This window comes from Planococcus citri, chromosome 5, assembly GCF_950023065.1.
Source record: "Planococcus citri chromosome 5, ihPlaCitr1.1, whole genome shotgun sequence".
NCBI classification, from domain to species: Eukaryota; Metazoa; Arthropoda; class Insecta; order Hemiptera; family Pseudococcidae; genus Planococcus; species Planococcus citri.
Genome location: NC_088681.1, coordinates 72,004,919 through 72,027,406, shown reverse-complemented (window position 1 = coordinate 72,027,406; position 22,488 = coordinate 72,004,919). Strand labels below are relative to the sequence as shown.

General features: G+C 43.9%; 1 protein-coding gene across 12 annotated transcripts in view; it reads right to left on the bottom strand.

Annotated features, from left to right (window-relative positions):
- LOC135847658 (dystrophin, isoforms A/C/F/G/H-like) overlaps positions 1–22,488 on the bottom strand; it is a 101,085-nt gene that overhangs the window by 31,945 nt on the left and 46,652 nt on the right. For all 12 annotated transcript variants that reach the window (XM_065367298.1, XM_065367299.1, XM_065367291.1 and 9 more), the window contains 4 exons: positions 21,733–21,944; positions 13,603–13,757; positions 12,126–12,345; positions 1,359–1,531 (listed from right to left, as the gene is read on the bottom strand). In XM_065367298.1, the coding sequence (XP_065223370.1) occupies positions 1,359–1,531; positions 12,126–12,345; positions 13,603–13,757; positions 21,733–21,944 (760 nt within the window). The remainder of the gene's footprint in view (positions 1–1,358; positions 1,532–12,125; positions 12,346–13,602; positions 13,758–21,732; positions 21,945–22,488) is intronic.

Sequence of the window (22,488 nt, the reverse complement as noted above, 5' to 3'; positions counted from 1 at the left end):
CTATATTTTTGTATTTGTACCTAACGTATGTATGTAGAATACGCAGCCAATATGCGTGTACGGGTACGCGTACACATACGTAGTTATGGTTGCCAGTTGGCGCGTAGCTCAGCTGTACTAGCTGTACATAGATGTAGTACGAGACTACGAGCATTATTAACCCCCGAGGCGAATCTGAATTTCACCATTGAATCAGTCGTTTCGAAAACCCCATAAATCACCATTTAAGGGGTTTTTATGTTTTTCACTGATTCTGATGGTGCTTTGCGAGCTCTATCGGATAAAGTTGGAAGGTAGCTCAAAAGTGCATATTTCAGCGTTTGTCATTTCGAAAACCCCATAACTCCTGCATTTACAGGGTTTTTGAAATCATTTTTTTATAAGACAAACGAAGAACATTAATTTCACGAACATCAACGTAATTCAATTTTTTAATTTATGCCGCGAAATGGATAACATTTTTGTTGCTTCTTTATTACATTAAATTAATCGAATCGTAGATTGCAGGTATAACTTCAATAAATGAACGAAAATCCATACTCAATCATTTTGGGTATTGTAGTTACTGGATTTTCTTGGATTACGTGTCACTTTTCAGGTTTTAAAAAAAAGTCATTTCGAAAACCCCATAACTCCACATATTTCACAATGGAATTGCGCGCAGCCTACAAAATTTCAAGTTCTGGTAAAGGTACAGAAATATTTGTAATCATAAGACCTATCGATTACTGCGCAAGTTTACTGTTATACCACGAAAATAAAGCGCACAAACAGTTTTTTTCATTTCCTGAAAAATTTAAAAAAGTTCAGAATGGGGTTTTCGAAATGACCGATTCCATTGCAAGCCGTTGTGGAGCCTGCAGCGAGCAGCGTGCAGCGTAGCGCGATTTTCAATTTTGCCAGAATTTGGAATTTGCGGCTGGAATGTGGATAAACTCGTTAGACGGGTCATGGTCACAAGGTCGGATATAAGGCACAAAATCGATTTTTAGCAGCCCGAGTTGATTCATCCGCGCCTTCTGGAGCAAATTCAGAATTCCGCTAAAATCGAAAATCACGCTACGCCGCGCCGCGCCGCAGGTTCCAGACTGGCTGGAAATGGGTGGAAACGGCGGAATTCGGATTCGGGGGTTAATAGTGTTAACGAGTACGTACTACGTACTACGTACTACGTACTACGTACACGTAGATTCGGGACTAATTTTCATCGTTTTTATGGACGATATTTTTACGTAGGTCTAGATATGTCCTAGTATGTGGTACTGGGGTAGGTAGAGGTACATGCGCGCATTCATCGATGTTAGTACGTAAGCGCATATAGGTACGTAACGTATATCTATGTATTAGGTAATTATTACCTGATAGCCAAGCTTTTAGTTTTCAGATGATGCCAACGTTGGTTCATTTCATCGAGACGTCGTTGCAGCATGACTGCGTCTTCCTGACTAGCCAGGCTGTTGAGTAGTTTCTTACCGCTGCTGTTGAGCGAGTTGAGCACATCGCGGTGATTTTCGATCTCCAATTGAATATCCTGATGCCGCGAAACGACCGAAAAAAAAACAAAAAACAAAACAAAAAATTAATCGCTCGATAAGCCGATAACGTGATACCTGACACACGTGACACCGTGCGATACAGTGCGAAACTAATTGTGCGAGGGAGAGGAGAGGAGAGGAGAGGAGAGGAGAGGAGAGAAGAGGGAAAGGGGAAGCAACTTTCCCACCCACCGAACTATGAGAAAATCGCCAAAATTGCGTATCTATCCACACTATGCAGTCGGCAATAAGAGTAACAGACAACTGCTAATTATTGTTAAATTACGAGTAGGTAGTAGGTACAAGTACATACGGTAGATACTTAGATAGGTAGCGAGATATACATATGTATTTTTGTACATGCAGTAGGGCTACGTACGACTACGAGTATTACTGGTCAAAGAATTCGGCAAACATCCGCGTTGAATTTGGAAAATTAACTAACCTCTTCAACTTGAGAAACGGTCTTAACGACAGATTGACAGATACCTACACCGGGTACCTCTACCCCAACGATTTGGTTCGATTCGATTCGATTCGATTCGATTCTAAATACGTATGTAAAATGGAAATTTGCCAACAGAATACAGATACGCAAGTAGAAAATGAAAGCGATAAGCCTACCCTCGACTCGAACCTTTAGAATTCAAGAGGGAAAGACGCTTTCGCGACTCGCGAGTAGAGTAGACTACGTGTGTCGTGTGTCGTGTGTCGTGTGTCGTGTGCGTTCTACGTAAGACAAGTCGTCGGCAATTACGTTTGTTTCGTTTTTCTCAAGTAAATAATATCTATACCTAATAATGTGTACCTACTCGTATAGGTAATATACAAGTGTAAAAAAAAAGAGAGAGCAGCGCTTCGCGAGTAGGCTATTTTTTGAACAGCGTCGATCGCGTATACGTAGACGTACAGTACAGTACACGTTAAGCGCACTCTGTGTCTATGTCTGTCTCTGTATTACATAGTATCCCTAGCTGTACGCTGTACAGTGTATCTCACCTACGAGTACACTCGTACATACTCGTAGATCGGCATAGAACGCAGCAACTATAGCTACGGCTACGGCTACATGCTATACAGAGCTACGAGTATGTAATGTACGTACGAGTATATGTATGTATGCATGTACGTAGTACATACGTACATAATTATACGTACATCTTCGAGTAGCATACTCAATACTCATCGTAGTACATAGATACGTAAACGTATACCTACATACAGCGGAATACGTTTCGGTGCGAGACGCAGACGACCCCACTACGACGACGACGACGACGATGAGGTCGACGTCTGTAATCTGCATTGGGCAAAAATTAAACCCAACATAGACGAGAGAGAGTCAATCACCGCGCGCGCCGCCGCGTGGCCGCGGGCCATGCCCTGCTCATCTGCTCTTGAAACAACAAAGGTTGCCAAGCGCAAATGGAAATGCGGCAAAATTGTCCGCTTTGAAGGCAGGCAGGACATGTACCTCCGCTTTCGGCTCTCGTAATACTCGTTCGATGATTGTACTCGTACGTACCTCTACCTACCTACCTAAAATTCGCAACATTGCAGCGCGGCCCCGGCGCGGCGCGGCGCGGCGCAGACAAACGCAATAACGAACGGCCAATGTACCGCGGCTACCAGCAAAAGGAAAGAGTGGCACAAAAAAAGGCTATAGGCTAGAAAGGTAGGTAAATGAAAACAAAAGCGTCGTTTTTTTTTACCGACTCCCCTTCTCCTCGTCGCGTCGCGTCGGCTCGTGGCTCGCGCTTTCGTGAAACGCAAACGCCCGTCTTTGTTTTATTCACGTATGTATGTCTTTGTCTATGTACGTCTACGTACTAACGTAACCAACCTACAAGATACTCGACACTCGTACAGTTATTTTTTTCATCGTAACGTTTCGAGAGCGTACGAATTCAAAATCAAGCTCGCGTTTAAAAGGTGATTCGCATTCGCGGCTGCATGTGTAGCGTGTAGCGTGTAGCGTGTACAAATAACACATCATAGATAGGTCTAGGTACAGAATACCCAGAAATATCGCGAACCCCTAAATAAGTTTTCTGCTAAATGTTTCGGTTGATCACAGCGAATGATACGAGTAACATAATGATGGGGATGGCGCATGATTGGTTGTTAGACTGAGGTGAGGTGAGGTGAGGTGAGGTGAGGTGATGACATTCTATGTACCAATCATACGCATCCATTTCGCATTGCCAACCTACGCGTATACGCGTATATTTTTATGAAATAGTAGGTATATTACAATACAAGCACCGAAAGTGAGCGTTTTCACGGCGAGCGAATGTTTACGGACCGAGCCGAAGGCGAGGGACGTAAATTTGCGAGGCATAAAATGCTCACTCGGTGCTTGCGTTGAAAATCACATTATCTCCCTAGTTGCATAATATACTATTTCATTACGTGATATCATGAAAACGCGTTTTCAGCACCGTACACGCATGCGCAGTTCAAGTTAATTTCAGTCCTAGGACCGAAAAGTAACTTTTCAGTCCTCGTAAACGCAAACGCACGCAACAATACTTGTCGCGTTGCCAATAAAAGAGCTGCTTTCGTGCGTCAACGCAGGAGTGAGAAAACGCACTTTCACGATATCAGTAATGAAAAAAACTTTCTTAGGGGTTCACGCTTCACGATATTTCTGGGCACCCCGTATAGTGTATAGTGTATAGTGTATTGTATACTACATGTAGGTATTAGGTACCGGGCGCCAGATCAATTGTTGGCGAGCTCCCCGCGCCGCAGCGCAGGTTTTCAATTTCATCTTTTTCGAAAAAAATGTTAATAAAGCGTGTTACCTATACCTACATACGTGTAGATACACGAGTACAATTATACAATACTCGTAGTTGGCCGAATTGTGTTTGCGCGGCGCGGCGCGGCGGCATTTCTTTTTGGTTTTAGGCCTATCGTGCCTAAAATAATTCGTCGAAATAGAAATACTTGGAGGTGTACGCTGTGTACAGTGTACACCGTACGGCGTAGGCTAGAGAGGCACGTCCAGGTAGGTAGAGGTACAAACAAAAATTGACAAACCTCGGCGAATCTTTGCTGGGTATCGAGTATATCGAGTAGAAGAGAAATTTTCCGGCAACTGGCGTGGTCGGCGTCGGCGTCGGCGTCGGCGTCGGCATTCACGTTTCGGTAACAGGCTAGCAGTTGTTGCAAAGCTAACGACGTCGCCGCGGACGCCATCGCCACGTCGGCGTCGGCGTCGGCGTCGCATACAGACGAAAGACTCGAACAGCGCAACGTGCAACTCGGCCATTCCGCATTTCTAGCACTTTCAGACGTCGCCGTCGGTAACGATAAACAATTTCGGCCTCGGCTAGGGCTCGGGCTCGGGCGTGGGCGTCGGCTTTTGATCGGTTGCCGGCTATTTTTTCGGCTTTTCACGTTGTCGTCGTCGTCGTCGTCGTCGTGATTCGACATTGAGCAGAACGCGGCGTACTGAGACTGAGAGTGCTTTGGCAGCGGTTCGCAAACGGGCGATTCGTTGGCCGTTACCAAAGCTTTGGGAAAGTGATCGGGTCGTCTACGGGTGTGGCAGGAGGAGGAGGAGGAGGAGGACGACGACGACAATGTCGGTTGCGGCTGCGGCTGCGGCTGAGGCGGATTAGAGGACAATTGTCGAGCAGCGGTCACGGCCGGAGTAGAGACCAGTTGCGGTTGGTAGGCGACGGCGGATGGCGAATCGTGGCGGCAAGAACGCCGACGCAAACCCGAGCGCCAGCTCGTCTTACACGCGTATTCGTCGTGGCAACGCGAGTACAAACGATCCGGATACGAAGCGTACGAAAAAAGCCGATGGACGTGGCGTTTGGTGGCGGCTTCGGCTGCGGCTGCGGCTACTATATCGCCTGCGGATGTGGCCACGCATTTCGTGGTGGCTGCCTTAAGGCGAATACCCGAGCCGCCTGAAGTACGTCGACTATTTTCATTCGACCAAAACTGAAACGTACTCGCCGCATCGTCGCTTGAAAAATGCCAAAGTCTCGTTCGCGTTTCTTCTTTGTCCGCCGCTGCCGCAGTTTCACCATCTTCTTCTACTTTCTCCTCTTCTTCTTCTTCTTTTGCTGCTTGCCCCGCTCCCGCTCGAACGCGTTGGCAGTCGCTGTACCGGCCGAAACAGCCGAGCTGCGGTGACCGCCAATAAAAACTGCGTTCATCGGCGACGACAGCGGAGGCCGTGGCCAATCGCCGCCGGTCGCGATCGTTGTCTTGGTCTTGGTCTTGGTCGTCGTCGTCGTAGTGGACGATTATGTGTTCGGACGAGCGTACCGGCAGCGAAGCGATGCTTTTCGGGCGATCTCGGTGCGATCGCGATCGTCGATTGCATTTCCTTTTGGGCGACGCGCAACGTTTCCATATTTCGAATCCGCCGTCGTCGTCGGTCGAATAGTTGATCGCCTCGGCTTCGTCGTCTCGATCGCATTTACGTTTCGAATACGCCAAAATGCGTTTCGGAATTCTCAAACTACGTTGCGACAGCGAGATCGATCGACCTATTCTCCACTCGCAAATTTTCTTTCTCCACGAGAAAGAAGCGGGCGGTGATGGCGGTTGCGGTTGCCGTTGCCGTTGAAATTGCAATTGCAGTTGCAGTTGCGACGATTCGCTTTTCTTTTTCGACGACGACGATGACGACGACGTTGGACGACTACGACGACGATTATCAAATTTACGAGTACGATCGAAATTCAACGTATGCAATTTGGAACATGGTAATGCGAGAAAGTGCGAAAATTTACGCCGTCCGATCGCGTTGTGATCTGCAGCGGCGGCTGTGGCGATGGCGGCTTCGCTCATCTCACACAGAGCCAATCACTATGAAATTCGACGACGAAATACCGAACGAGATGCCGATGTACGAGTGTACGAGTACGAGCAGTGAGAGTGGCGGCATCGCATATCAAAGGGCCACTAATAACTAATACGCGATACGCGATAGGCGCTACCTGTAGCATCTACGAGTATAACGATAACGTAAACTATCTCGCTTTGACTGCGAACTCGTCGCTCGTCGCGTCGTGTTTTCAATGCGTGCCGTACGCCGGACGCCAACGCGATAATTAACATAGGTATGTCTATGTACAATTGTACATAGGTCACGCTGAAACGGTACCAAAATGAGCCGGCACTCGCACTGTCACGAGTAGTGCGACATTTTTCCCACAGCCAACGTAACGCTGGTAACCGAACACACTTTTAATCGAGCGAAGAAAAAAACGTGACGCGACATGCGGCATGCGACACGCGATACGACTACACACTAGAAATGGCCACGGCAATAGCCCATCAACTACCCTGCATGTACGTTGCGTTACTACGAGTACGTTTACCACCTAAGATGAGTAAGAAAAAGAAAAAAATACCGTGTACTCGGTGCGGTGCAGTGCAGCGCAGCGTACTGTACTGTAGTGTAGTGTAGTGTAGGAAACGATAAACGATAAACGACGAGCGACGAGCGACGCAGATTAAGAGGTGAGAATGCAGCGGCGCACCCACCGCCGCCACATCAGGCCGAGTCGAGTCAGGCCAGGCCAAGAGTCAAGCTAGATCACTCTCGACTGCGCCTAACGCTGACGCTGCCGCTGCCGCTGCGGTCCAACTCCAACTACTCGTAAAAACTAGTAGGTAGGTAGGTAGGTATCGCAAGCGCACTGCAATTGATCCGCCATCCGCCATCCGCCATCCACGCCGCATCTTCGACTCAAAACGTGGGGCTACAATATGTACTCGTAGGTAGCGTGTACCTTACCCGCTACCCGCTACCCGCTACCCGCTACCCGCCACCTGTACGGTAGGTAAAGGTATCCATGCACTCGATTGTACATTGTAGGGTAGATATAGGTAGTACTCGTATGTAATGTACGTCAACGTAGACGTACGTCGTACATACTCGTATTACATATTCATTCGTATTTTCACTGCCTGCCCACCTCTACCTATGGGCTATGTACATTGTACATACTCGTACTTTGCTTCTACTCGTACATACGTGAGCAGTGAGCGCCCTTATTCTCTTATTCGGATGCGGCGCGGACGGAACCTAGTCACCTACCACAGTAACTGCGGTAATGCGACGCGACGCGACGACGGCATCGACACTTGGTGCGGCTTGCGGCTTTCGACTTTTTTCCCGCTCTCTTCGCCGCTCCATCCCGGCATGTTCGGTTTATTTTAAGTACTCGCTGCTCGTGTTTCGTAGTCGTACCTAGTACCTAGTACCTACCTACTGCATAGTGCTTAGTGCGTAGTGCGTAGTCGTAATCGTAATGTAGGTACTGGACTCTTATTGCACTGCACTGCACTGCACTGCACTGCACAAGTACCATGTACTCGTGCGATAATCACCCCTGCGGCCAGGCGGCCTGCTGTTCACATAATATGTACCTTAGGGTGACAATGAAATTAAAATTTCGGATTTTTGAATACAGCACACCTAAAAAATGTGCTATGAGGTGTCAAAAAATGATCCCCAAAGTTTCATCCCTCTAAGTTGATTTTAACCCGTGCCTCAAGGGCCCCAAAGTTTTGAACATAACATCCGAGCGCGACCTTACGAGTTCCACCGCGACGCGTGGTGGAGAATTTGTTGAATGCGCGCTACATGTATGAAGTGCAATGTAGTAATGATGTACTGTATTTTTTTATCGATTTTTTTTTCTCAGCCGCAAGTTGACTTAAAAACAATTTGTTAATTATATTTTCTATGAAAAAACACGATTTTTCTATTTCATTCCACTATGGAAAAAAATTGAACGTTCGACGCACTTCTGTTTTCGTTTTGTTCGTTTCTCTGTACTTCCTCACCACCGGCAAAAAATTCAAAAGTTTAAAAGGGTATAAATTTCACTAATTATACTTATTCAATATTTTTTCACTCACTATCCATGTCCAATGGCCATCATTTACCTCATATCCTTGCTAAGAACTACTTCCATTGAATGGACATGACTTTATTAATGAAAACCAGATTTTCATAAGGTGATTGATGGTAATTGAACATGATAGTGAGTGAAATAATATTGAATTAGTGTAATAAATGAACTTTATTCTTGTAACGTTTTGAATTTTATGCAGGCGCTGAAGAAGGTGTAGAGAAACGTACAGAAGCGTAAACAGAAGTGTGTTGAAAGCTCAATTTTTTCCATAGCGGAATAAAATAAAAAAATCGTGTTTTTTCATAGAAAATATAAATTTATAAATTGTTTTCAAGTTAACTTGTGACTAAAAAAAAAAAATTGATCAAAAAATACAGTATATCGTTACTCCTTTGCACTTCGTACATGTCGCGTGCATTCAACAAATTCTCCACCACGCGTCGCGGTGGAACTCGTAAGGTCGCGCTCGGACGTCATGTTCAAAACTTTGGGGCCCTTGAGGCACGGGTTAAAATCAACTTAGAGAGATGAAACTTTGGGGATCATTTTTTGACAGCTCATAGCACATTTTTCAGGTGTGCTGTAAAAAAAATATTGGAAAAAATTTTTCCCCGTGTATTTCATTGTCACCCTAATGTACCTAGACCTAGAGGTACTAGGTACGTTTACGTAGAGAGTCTAACGAAAAACGAAACACATCCGAATTACGTATCCCGTATCGGCGTATCCGCATGAATCTCATACTCGTGGTTTGAATCCGGTCATCGAACACGTACCTATCTATATCCTATACCTAAAAATACCCAAACAAATAGCCGCCACGCCACGCCGGTTGGCCAAAAATTCCCCCACACAACGTTTCTTCCCAAGCTCGTATACGAGTATGTTGTAATTGTCCCATATTGCCCAATTGCCAGCAGGTACTTGTTCGGTGTTCATTAGACGCAGACGCATCAAGTGCAATCATCGGCTATACTCGTATACAGTATACACTAATACACTATACAGATACAGATACAGTAACAGATGACGGCGGCAGGCTGCAGGCTATGCCGGTGCCGGTGCCGGTGCCTGTGCCGCGGGCGGTGTAGGTCTAGATACTCGTAGACTAATACAGTAATATAGGTATGTACATACGTACGAGTATACGTGTGTACATTAGTTCTTAAGTCGGAAAACACCAGACATCCACCACCCACCCATGTCATTAGGCCATTACCTATGTCTGCATTTACAGCGCTGGGCGCCGCGCCGCGCCGGCATTGTAAAAATACGAGTAACAGCGAACAGGCGTCACGTCGTGACGGCAACGGCGCCGGCGCCGGCGCCGGCGCTAAAGAATATAGGTAGGTAGGTATACGGTATAGGGTGCGCAAAAATATCGTCAACCCCGAAGAAAGTCTATAAGAACTAATCGTGCGCTATCAATACTCGTATTATTCGTATCATTCACTATGACCGTGATTAACGCTGGCTGAAACATTTAGCAGACAACTTTTTTAGGGGTAGGTAGTAGGTACTAGGTACTCGGTAATAGGACACGATATTTCTGCACACCGAACCGCACCGCAGCGCACCGTAGCGCAGCGAGTGTCTTAGGTAGCTGTTACGTGTTACTCGTATGTACCTACTACCTACTACCTACTACCTACTACCTACCTCTACCTACGCTATAGGGAAAGGTGAGGTACCTGGCTATTTGTTACACTTTGGATTGCTTACAGGTTACAACTTTGTCGGCATTCTCGTAAAAATACGAATAAGCACAAATACGTATGTAATTAGCTAATTACGAGTTCGTATTACCCGTAGGACGTAGGTTAGGTATCTACATGTGGAGAATGGGGTTTTATTCGCGAAAAAGTTGAAAATGTGCGCTGCGCCGCCGCGCCGCTACGCATAAAACGCACGCATTTATTGCGGCTGAAATGGGTACGATGCGAATACTTTGAGGCACAGAGGGGATTTGAGGGGCTGTAGGCAAAAAATAAGTTCATATTCGTACTCAGCGATTTCGAAAACATACCATTCAATATGCAACTCGACTTTTCACATTTTTTCAAAATTTTGGCCTTTTTTGAGGGCAGTTGGGAGCTGTGCGGGGTTGGGCCCGAAAAATAAGGCCATATTCGTGCTCAGCGACTTTTAAAACATGCAATTCGATATATCACTCGACTTTTCACGATTTTTCAAAATTTTCACCCTCATTTTGGGGCACAGAGGGACATTGGGGGGTGGGACTCTAAAAATAAGTTCATATTCGCACTCGGCGACCTCGAAAACGTACTATTCGATAGATCGCACGTCCAGATTTGTTTTTCAAATATATGATTCAGTAGTGTGTTACTTGAAAAATCAAGCAACCCTCACGAACCCCCGAGGAGGGTTGAAGACAAACCAATGATAGTTTGATTAGTAGTTGGGTGAGTAGACTTTGTAAAAAAAAATTGAGCCAAAACGAATGATTTTAAGTGGTAATTTTGATTAATTTATTGGACTGACCTTTTTTGAAACACATACTCTTTCCACCCCTCTTTTTGGACACCCCCCTTGAGCAATGGGTATCGAGCGTAGCATCAAATTGTCGAGAATTGAAAGGGGAACATTTTTCGTCATGGTAGTTTTTCTCAAAAACCTAATATTTACGGAGTAAAACGCAAAAAACGTGAATCGGAACCGGTTTCAGCCCCCTAAAAAATTTTCCTCCAGGGATAGGAGAGTCGGTTTTTTTTTTGGTGGTTCAGAGGGTCCATTCGAACACATTCCCGAAGAAAAAATTGATGTGCCAATTTTTTCCTTTTTAAAACCGCTATTTGCCCGCTCTAATAATATAAGGTGACATCTCAAAAAAAAATTGATTTTGACATTTTTGCATTTTTGGGGTTTGTATGACCCCCCCTCAACCAAAAATAACACTTTGAGTTGGGTACATTATGTGGATCTTGTAAAAAACGCAAATGGCCTGACTCAAAATCCCAACAACATTGCAAGTTGTTTGGAGTTAAGTATAAGGGTACATCTCAAAAAACTCCACCTTTTTCGAGCAAATTTTGTACATACAAAGTGTTAACAAAAACACAGTGTTAACAAAAAGTGTTGATTGTTTTGGATGTTTGCCAGATAGAAATAGTCGCAAGAAGTGCATTCTTTATTGGTTTGTACCAAATGGAAAAAAATTTTTAAATTGATCACTTTTCAGAAAAATGAATTTGCACATATCATGAAATTTTAGTTTTTTGAGAAAAACTCAAAAACTAAGCACTTTAGAAAAAAACTAACGACATTGTGTCGATTGGAAATTTAATTCTCTACAACTTTGATAACGTGAAATTTTTTTTGGACGCTTCCTTTCGCCTCCACATCAACTTTAATGAAAGGTTATAACTCAAAATGTTTTCCAAACATTGAAATATTTCCTCTATAAGATTTTATTTTTCAAAGTGTTCTTATGCTAAATGAAGGTAGGATACCAGATCTTTAAAATGAGGTGCTATTGATTCCTCACAATTAATTAAAAGTTGATAAAAATAACGAATCAAGTTTTTAAAAAAAATAAAATCACCCTCTTGTAAAATTTCACTTTTTTGAGATGTGACCTTATAACTCCCGAGGTGCGATATGTACATACACAATATACATACATACATACTCGTATTTGACTTATTTGTAGGGTAGTACGAGTAATTCGACGTACCTTTAGTTGGTTATTCGGTTTGATGGCGGCGTGGTCTTTTTTGGCGCTGCCGCTGCCGTTGCCGCTGCCGTTGCCGCCAGTCGCAACCACGATATCCGAATCGACAGTCTCCAAAGATGACTCGGCCTCCGAAAGCCAGGCCAAAAATTTGTCCAACGACTTGTCAAAGTTATGTAACGAACTCATGGCGGAATGGATCAATTTTCCACGATTGACGATGCTGAAACATTGCAAAAACAAATTCGCTACAGCCACTATACAATATACGAGTACGAGTACGAGTACATCTACTCGTACATACATACGCAATACGCATATTACGTATGTACTGTAGGTAAAGATAATTATGTATATTGTACGAGGAGGCCTACCACGCGGCGCGGCGCGGCTGGAGCTCGTTTTTCTTTTTTAAAATTACCTACACCGATTAGGCAGCACCGAGGGGTAGTAGTAATAGTAAATGGCAACCCGCAACAAATTTTCACACATGTTCGGTTATATTACGCATAAACAATAAACATCGAGCGCGACATTACTCTTAGAGTAGCGATAGAGGTGCCTGCAGGTTTTCGGTTGTACTCGTACGAGTAAATGCCGCGAGTATTCGACTGTTTTTCTCAATTTCTTGAAATCTGTAGGTACTTATGAGCGGAAAAAATTGCAGGCACCAGCGCGGCGCGTTCCAAAATACGAGTATTTCCACACATTCGAGACCGATATCTTTCAATATTTTGGCCTAAATAATGCGAAATATTAATTGCGAAGAAAAAAAATTCCGAAACGCCAATTTATCCAAAAATGAGCCACGCCGCGCCGCGCCGCGCTCGCGCTCGCGCTCGGTGGAACCCTAACAGTGCTGTTCGGTTTTGACAGCGATAGCTCTCGTTGTCCCTTAATGAGTTAAGCGATGACTTAATTTTATGCTGACATCTGCTGACATGGACCCGGAGGTTTCCTCAGTCAAGTCAGCTCTCAAGGGGTATAAATGGACGGGGACGCAGAATCTCAAATACGAGTAGGTACGTTTAGTTGGAATCGGCACTGGACCGCGACCGTGTTTCCCAAAATACGTACAGTAGATTATTATGTAGGGCCTAGTTTGAGGCCTCGTATCACCCCTCCGGCCCCAGGGGCACCGTGGCGTGGCTCGGCGGGGGCTATCATTTTTTGTTGTCGGTAACTTGCAACTCCAAGTGCAGGTCTCTGCTGAATTTGCTCGAAATCCGGCGACTTTTTTTTTGGACAACGAAGGGTGCGGGAAGCCGGGAGAGGGCCGAGGGCCGAGGGCCGATCCGCTTCAATAGTCAGTCAGCTATACATATGTAGATGTACTATGTACTACGTAGGTGTAGGAGTAGGTATAGGTACATACTAGGTAGATGTACGACGTACGTTAACGTATACGTAATACGTACTACTCGTATGTAGCCGTAGCGTAACTGGAGCTACTGCTACTGCTACTGCTACTTGTACTTACTTGGCGTTCAGTTGATTGTAACGCGTATTTGTTTGCTCGGTTTTCTTCTTAACTCTGCTCGTGTCGTCTTGTTGATAGAACGAAATCATTTTCTGCGTCAATTGATTGAACAGGTCGACGTGATGTTTGTACTGGTGCAGTTCTGCGTGAATCGCCTGAAACGAACAGCGTATTTACTCGTACGTAGGTAGTTAGGTACTTGTATGTACAAACACGTGTATGTATGTACATCTACATCTACAATAATTCTACATGTACGCCGCGCTGTACGGGTGGTACAGGTACGGGTACGGGTACGGTACATACACGCGTGTACCATTAGCAAATGCCATATGAAGGCAGCTAGACACAGGCACAGGCACCTAATTAGACGATATGAGAGACAGAGATACGTATACGAGCACGAGTATGTGATGTATCGTACATACGAGTATACATATTATGTATTGCGTATTGCGTATATGCAACTAACGTACCAACACCTCGAAACCAAATTTTTGGCTGGCCAAGTTGATTATATGTAGCGCTTTCTGGAGCGATTCCAGTGTGCTGGAGAAAAACCCAGTTGTACTGCAAGTTGCAGATTCCCTTGTTTCGGATAGTTTCCTTTCCTCCGTCAATATGCGATACGCGATACGCACTACCGCACTTTTCTCTTAAGGGGGTAGCTAAGGTTTTTATGGTTTTTTTGATTACTTTCATCATTTTATGAAGTGATATGGGTTCTAAACTTGATATAAGCCATCAGGGGCAGTGAAAACATAAAATTGTAGTAGGAAAATCAAGCTTCCCAAAATGCTACTTTTATACTCGTAGTAAATATGTACTTCATGTTGGACCTGTTTATCCCACATAATGATACGTAAGTAGATCACTTTTATCCAAGTCAGAATGCCTCAAAGTTGAGTCAGAAAGAGTACTAATAATATCGGTAGGAAAATTATATTTCTGAGAAATTTGAAAAAAATTTAAATCAAAATTTCTCAGCACCACATTTGCAAATTTTCCTACCGACCTAATGTACTAATCCAGCCAAATTCTTCGCATACTTTCTCGAGACACAAATTTATAAGTCCCCACGAGGTAATTTCTTCAAATATTAGTAAAATACCCACCCAAAAAAGCAAAAGACAAAGAATGCGAGCAATTTAAGAAAGATTTCCAACCCTGAGAAACTTGTCCCATTGGTACAAAAAATATTACCTCGTGGGGAATTAGATATTTAGATTGAGAACACCGAGTTCGAGATATTTCACGGATAGGCGTTAAATAATAGGAGGAACAGAAGTTTTTCAGAAAATTGCATTTTTTTTTCAGAAAATTGCATTTAGGTAACAGTATCAATCTTACGAACTTGGCGATACTAAATTCCTACGTCCCTTTTTGTTTCTGATGGATTACTCGTATCTTTCACAATCGAGTTCAGTTCGTCTCTCTGATGCATTTTTGAGGATAACTCGATAAATGGTTTTTTTAAACCTAAAACCCTACCTACGGCTACCCCCTACGAGTGGTCGATTTCGGTATCGGTATCGGTATCGGTATCGGTATCGGTATGGTAAGGTTATCCGAACCAAATTTCAGATTTTATTCTCGCGGTTTAGCGGCTATCAGGCTACGAGTATGTTTACGAGTTGTCAGTAAAAATGGGGCTGTTTAGCCATTTTCAAAAATTAGCCAAAACTCGAAAAATCAACGTCGCGTCGTCGGCCAACTGAAAATTTGCTTTCGAGGTACCATACGTTTAGGTAAGCTCTCGATAACTCGAAATCCAAGGGGGAGGGGGTGGGGGTGGGGGAGGAATGGTCGTTAATTCGTCTTATACAGGTTTTCGAGGTAATCAGTTTCGAGTTACGCAGGTAAGATATTGAGAGCGATATGTAAGCGCGTAAAAGATGCAAGTACATACGTAGGTACGAATTATTGAAATGCATATTCGAGTTACTCGTACAGAGGTAAACGCCCAACAACGCGAACGTACGACTTATAGAGGCTTTCTCGTTCTCGCTATTTTCGGCGATTTTCAGCGATTTCAAGGCGAATGGAGGTTGGTTCGGCTTCGGCTTCGGCTTCGGCTAATTTCAGGTTTTCGAGTTGAAGAGTTTCGAGTTATCGAGAGCGTACGGTAAGGTACTTGGTACGAGTATCTAAAGAGTGTCTGCGTACGTAAACGTACAGTATAGGGGCTATAGGCCATAGGGGAGAGAAAAAAGGACAGTGTGGCGAGAATGCGCGTGTATGGCGGCCGTTGACGAAATTACCAGTACAAAATGTCAATTATAAATAGGCTACCTACTGGTACATTCGTGCACCTTACGGTTTTACGCACGAGATGAACCAAACTTACGGCCCACGCCACCGCCACCGCCACCGCCATCGCCATCCATCAAGAAAAGAGAAAAGTAGAAAGCTTTTAATAATGCAACGGTCCGTGGCCTGGGTCCGAGGATAGTCGCGAGTCCTAAATGTACCTAATAATACAATACTCGTATACTCGTACATACTACACATACGAAATATATGTACCTCTACCCAGTACCAACTAGCTATCTAGTCTACAAGTACCGCAGTCCGCAATGACCGCAGCGTGGCGTGGCGTGGCGTGGCGGCACCGTACCTCAAGTTATACGGACGGAGGGACGGAGGGAGCGAGAGTACCCCGAAGAAAGTTTTCTATTAAAAATGTACGCGTAGATGCGTACGATTGAATGATGGAATGTCAATGTCGTAACTTCAGTCCAAAAACCAATCACGCGCTATCATCATTATTACTCTTACGAGTATCATTCACTGTGACCAACGACGGCACCGACCAACTGAAATATTTATCAGAAAACTTTTTTGGGCGCTACTCGTTATTTCTGCGCACCCTGTAGGTAGTAGTGGTGGTGGTGGTGGTGGTGCTAGTAGTAGTAGTAGTAGTAGTTTCCATTTATTTATTTTCAAGAAATAGGCAGATAGGTAGGTGTGCAATAAAAAAAAATACATATATAGGTACATATAGCGGTACGATGTAAGCATAAGATAACACGTCCCCCCCCCCCACGGCCCATTGCCTTCTGTTCCTAATCTTGCTCGGCTGGAAGCTCTAATAAAGTAAGTATCTACGTATTACTCGTACTTGTACCTCATACGTAGGAGTACCCAAGTTGACGTCGTCGTCGGCTTTTCACACAACAGCAGCCAGCCAGCCAGCCAGCCAGCCGGTCGGTCGGTCGGTCGGTCGGCGGTTATAACGCGTGTAAAACGAAATTAAACACCGTGAATGGACCGCGGACGCGGACGCGGACGCGCGTTATTAAATCTGGAACACGACTGTCGAATACGCCGCGCCGTACGCGTAAACAGACCATAATACTCGTATCTCTTCTCTACCTATTACCTAGTACATACTACATAGTACTTGTACGTCTTGTACAATGTACATTGTACATACAGTGCACGGCTACCGAAACGAGTACGCGATGAGGCGATGAAACTGCAAGCATCGAACCGGCGCGGCGAGCGTCGAGCTTCGAGCATTAGGGTGGCAGGTAGATGGCGAAAAAAATGTCGTGGGTACGATTTTGATGAAATTCGGGTGACCGGAAAATTCATCCTGCGAAATTCATCTCGCGAAATTCATCCCGCGAAATTCATCCTGTGAAAATTAATATTGCCGAAAATTCATATTGAGGAAAATTAATATCGCGAAATTCATATTGAGAAAATTAATATTGTGGAAAATTCATATTGGGGAAAATTAATATTGCGAAATTCATATTGTACAAAACTTAAGCATTCATTACAAATGTCACAAAAATCAATCAATTGAGATTATAGTCGTTGCCAGAGTAAAAATTTCAAGTAGGTAGATAGATACACAGGTGCCTTAGTAGGCAATATTATGCGCCACGCCGCGAATATATTCAATAACATTTACTTCATCCTCATCATAACTTAAAACAATATTTTGCAGCCTAATGGCGTTGTCATAAAGTAGTGGCCCAAAATGGCTGATTTTTTGATATGTTGTGCCCAAGGGTCTTGGCTACAACATATCAAAAAATCAGCCAATTTGGGCCATTTCTATGTTTCCAAATTGTACTAAGTACCATGAATTTCTTATCAATATTTTTTTGGACTTGGTGCATTTTGGAAACATATGCTTCAATTCCATAATTTCAATGGATAACGCTGAGCTCTTCTTCGCTGGAATGAGATCCTATATTTATCAGCCACAAAACTACATGTTAGCGTAGATATTCACTTAATTTAACTACGTGTAGTCGTGTACAATATAAATGCTACGAATGTGTCTTAACACCTGGGTACCTAGGTATTAATTTCGCGATATTAATTTTCTCCAATATGAATTTTCCGCAATATTAATTTTCACAAGATGAATTTCGCGGGATGAATTTCGCAGGATGAATTTTCGTAGAACCGAAATTCGGTCCGACCACACCGACGCGACGCGGCGCGGCAGACTCGTTCATTTTCAGTTGAAAATGACGCTGGAAAAATGCTAGCAGCTTCCGCAGATGCTGCCGTAAGTAGAGATGATACCTACGGATCCGCACAGAGGTTGCTCCTCAGGTTGAGGCCGAGCAAACGGCTAGAAACTCCCAACTTAGGGCAATTGGTTTCCGTGCCTATAGGCATCGCGAACGCGAACGCGGACACCACCCCACACACATACCTACTTCGGAACAGCTACGACTACGAGTAAAAAAAAAGGTACTACATAGGTAGTGATTAGTGATACACTCAACACTGTAACCGAGCTCTTATCACATTAAGGAACTAGATGTTAGGTATGGAAATACGCCATTTTCGGTTATAGATTTCGTAGTTTTGACGGTGATGTGGTTTTTTCATTTCATTTCATTCAGTCATGTAATGAAATGGAATGGAATGGAATCACAAAAATGGTGGGAAAATGTCTATTTCGTAGCATGAATAATGAAAAATATCTTACAATGCAAGAAGCGACGTGAAGAATGTTTGCTCTCGTGCTTTAACTCGACCAAACTTACTTCACTTTCGCTCCTGGTATTGTAATATACGTACTATTGAGATTCTGCGTCGACCTACGGCCGTCAAAATCCAAGTTTTTACATATACTTACGAGATGTACCTCTGGCGTCTGGCTCTACCTACGACTACGAGGTACGAGGTAAGTACATACCACACGCGGTTGTCATACCCCGGCCCTTACGAGTAGGTATGGGTATGGGTATAGGTAATAGCCAATAAGTACGAGTATTTACGCGTATTTGAGCTTCGAGGTATTCGATATTTTGCGAGCACGCTGTACGGTGTACAACTGTACATGTACGCGTATGCTGTACGGCGGCGCGGTGTACGGGGGCGAACCAGAGAAATGGTACGATGCGATGCGATGCGATGCGATGCGATGCGATGCGAATACGTGCTGCTAATCGATGCGATGACGATGAATTTGAAATTTTGATTTTGAGCTCGCGAGTTCGAATAGCTTAGCTACATTGTACATAAGTAGGTAGGTATGTACTTGAGCATGGATAATACACTGGTACGAGTATGTAGCTACGTCTACGTAAATAAATACACGAAGAGGTAGAGGTAGAGGTATACTGGATTCGCCAGCACCATTCGCGATTCGCCAAGCGTGCGTAACAATCTTTACATCGATCATCTTTTCGTTTAATTTTTTATTAATATTTACATTCACGCTCTCACTCGCATACAACCTGTTCGTACTATATCGCTTGTCTGCAAATTAGTGCCGGTCAATAATTCACGCCGCCGCTGCTCGTCGCGTCGCGTCGCGTCGCGTCACGTCACGTCACGTCACGTCACGTCACGTCACGTCACGTCAGATCTATGATTAACCGCAAACCGCCATCGCCATCGCCATCGCCATCCTCATACGCTATTTGATATTCGTCGCTCTTCTAAACCATGTCTCTCTAACTCTCGTTCGAGCGATGTGTATTACTACATTGGTCCTACATACGCCGAGCCGCAGTACCACACTCGCAGCTGGCTAGCTAGCTACATTTATGGAAACAGTAGCTATAAGTACGTACTTATGTAAAGCAAGGTACACGACTACACGTAGACCCACTAGTCCATCGATCCAGTGTATATGCAGATGTACCTCCACCTGCTTACCTACCAACCTACCTACCTACCTACGAGTACAAACAAACGCGCAAGCATTTTCACTTACACGCACGCACGCGCGCGCCAACTCGAATAATTACCGGTTGTTGTTTGGTTTTTATACCGATTTTCTTTTCCTTTCTTTCTCTATTTTTTTTTTTTTCATTTTGTTTTCATTTTCATTTTTCGTCTTCGTCATTATCACGATAGACGTATTCATTATCGTTATTCCAGTACCTGGAATCTACCTACTAACCGTAATCTTAATAAATTCATCAACTTATTACCTACATACCGGACCGGGACGGGGACGGGGACGGGGACGGGGACGGGGACGGGGACCGGCAACTGCGTGATTTTATGCTTCTACGTACGAGTATTTTCATATTTTCGTGTTTTCGCGTTTTTTCCCTATTCATTCATTCTCGTTCTCGTTAGTTTTTTCCCTTCGGCCTCTCTCTTCTGTAGTATCTACTCGTAGGTAAGGTATGCAAACTATGCATTATAGCGCGCACACCGCTAATCTACGAGTGTCGAGTATTATTACTTACTCGTAGCGAGTAAGGCGTAAAAAATGAAAAGCGTAAGTGCGAGTAAATATTCGCGTGGATAATTTGCCAGCCAGCCAAAGCCAAAAGCCAAAGCCAGAGCCAGATACTCAGATACTCGCACGTTTACCTAAGTTGGCTAAGTTACTCGCGTAGACGTACCTCTGACCTCTACCAACCCTACCTGGCTACCTGGCTACCTACCGGGTCACGGGTGTCCGTGTCTCATTAATTGCGAGCTCGCACCAACTTATGAAAATTATGTAATACATATTTACAAATTTTCTACTCGGTCTGCTAATTAGTGTCTTTGGATTTTGATCTCGACGCAGCAGGGACATGCGGAGATGCGCAATTTCAAATCGTATCTTTTTAGGGGTGTGTCTGTTTTTCTGCGCAACGTTTTGCGGGGTGAAATTGCGGGGAAAAAACAACCGCATTTTTTCGAAAATCACCTCCCTACCTCCTCGAATCTACCTACCTAGGAGTAGGAAGCTCAAATTTTTTATGAGAAACTTTCAACTCGAAGTAAACTTGCTTCGTAATTGGGTTAAGATTCGAGGTATGTGTTGTTGTTGTTTTCGATCCACTGTAATAGGCGTTAGGTACGTCTACGTACAATTACATGTAAGGTACTCGTATTAGGAATAGGGCAAAACGCGCATTTCAGGTTGCATACATACACCCTGTGAATGGTAGGCTAAACCTTACAAGTCTAGCTGTAAACAATGCTGTTCACTTCTACTTTTCAGCTCGTCAAGTCAATTTTCTTTAGGAAGACCTTTGAGGATTTCAAAAAATGTAGTACCGTTGGAAAGGGCACAAAATTCTCTACAATTTAGAGCCATAAAATAATATGGTCCTCGAGATGGTTTAAAAGTTCTGCCACTTCAAAGTGCAAAGCTGACAGAACAATGAGTTGAATTTTGCCGCATTTTTCTGCTTCTCAAGTCAATTTTCTCAAGGAAGACCTCTGAGGATTTCAAAAAATTTATTACCGTTGGAAAGGGCACAAAATCCTCTACAATTTAGAGCCATAAAATAATGAGGTCTTCGAGATGGTTTAAAAGTTCTGTTGCCTCAAAGTGCAAATTGAACAGAACAATATGTTGAATTGGCTACCTTTTTCAGCTAGTTGAGTGAATTTTCTCAAGGAAGACTTTTGCGGATATCAAAAAATTTAATACAGTTGGAAAGGGGACAAAATTCTCTACAATTTAGAGCCTTAAAATAATGAGATCCTCGAGATGGTTTAAAAGTTTTGGCATATCAAAATGCAAAGTGGACAGAACAATCACTAGCTTGAAGCCAATGAAGCCTACAGAATGTAAGGGGAATCAAGAGATACCACCATATTTATACACCTTGTGACGTCAGGGCGTTTTGCCCTATAGGAAGACGGGAAGACATACGAGTACTCGTATTATTACGGTAACATTTTCAATAGCCATACCTTTTGTTCTCTCAACTGGGCTTCCAGAACATCGGCGGTATGGCCGACAGCGGCCATTCTTTCGAATCGCATTTCCATCCTTTGTAGCCAATTGTCCACCTCGATCCTTTTAGCTTCGTACTGTTGACTATCGGCCAGCATGGTATCCAATTGCGTTTTTCTTTGAGTGACTTTACTGTTTGTTTCATCCCAATGCTCTCTAAGCTTGGTCACTGTTCAAATCACAAAATCAAATAGGTACATAATTACGACTACGTGTACTGTAGAGTGTAGGTATACCTACTCGTATAAATCCAAGTACATACTCGTACGAGTAAAACAACCGTAAAAATACGTAGATCTATAGGTACATACATAGAGACAATACATAGGTATGGATGTACTCGACACTGGTAGTCGTAGTAGGCTACGAGTATGTGCGAGGCGTAGGTATTAGGTAATAACAATAACGATAAAGGTAGACTGCAGTTGGACATGTATCGACTATCGCACTCGTACTCGTACTCGTACTCGTATAGTACATTTATGTAGCCGTAGCGTATATTGGACATTGGTGAATTATCGTTCCCTTTCCTTCTCACTCTGACTCTACACTACACCTATACATAGAGGCCTATGAGTGTAGGTGTAGGTGTAGGTGTAGGTGTAGGTGTAAATGCGAGGGAAGATGCCTATTTTTTTCCAAAACAAAATGCTCGCAAATCGCAGAATCGCACATCTATCTCTATCTACAACAGACTATAAATGCAAGTTGGT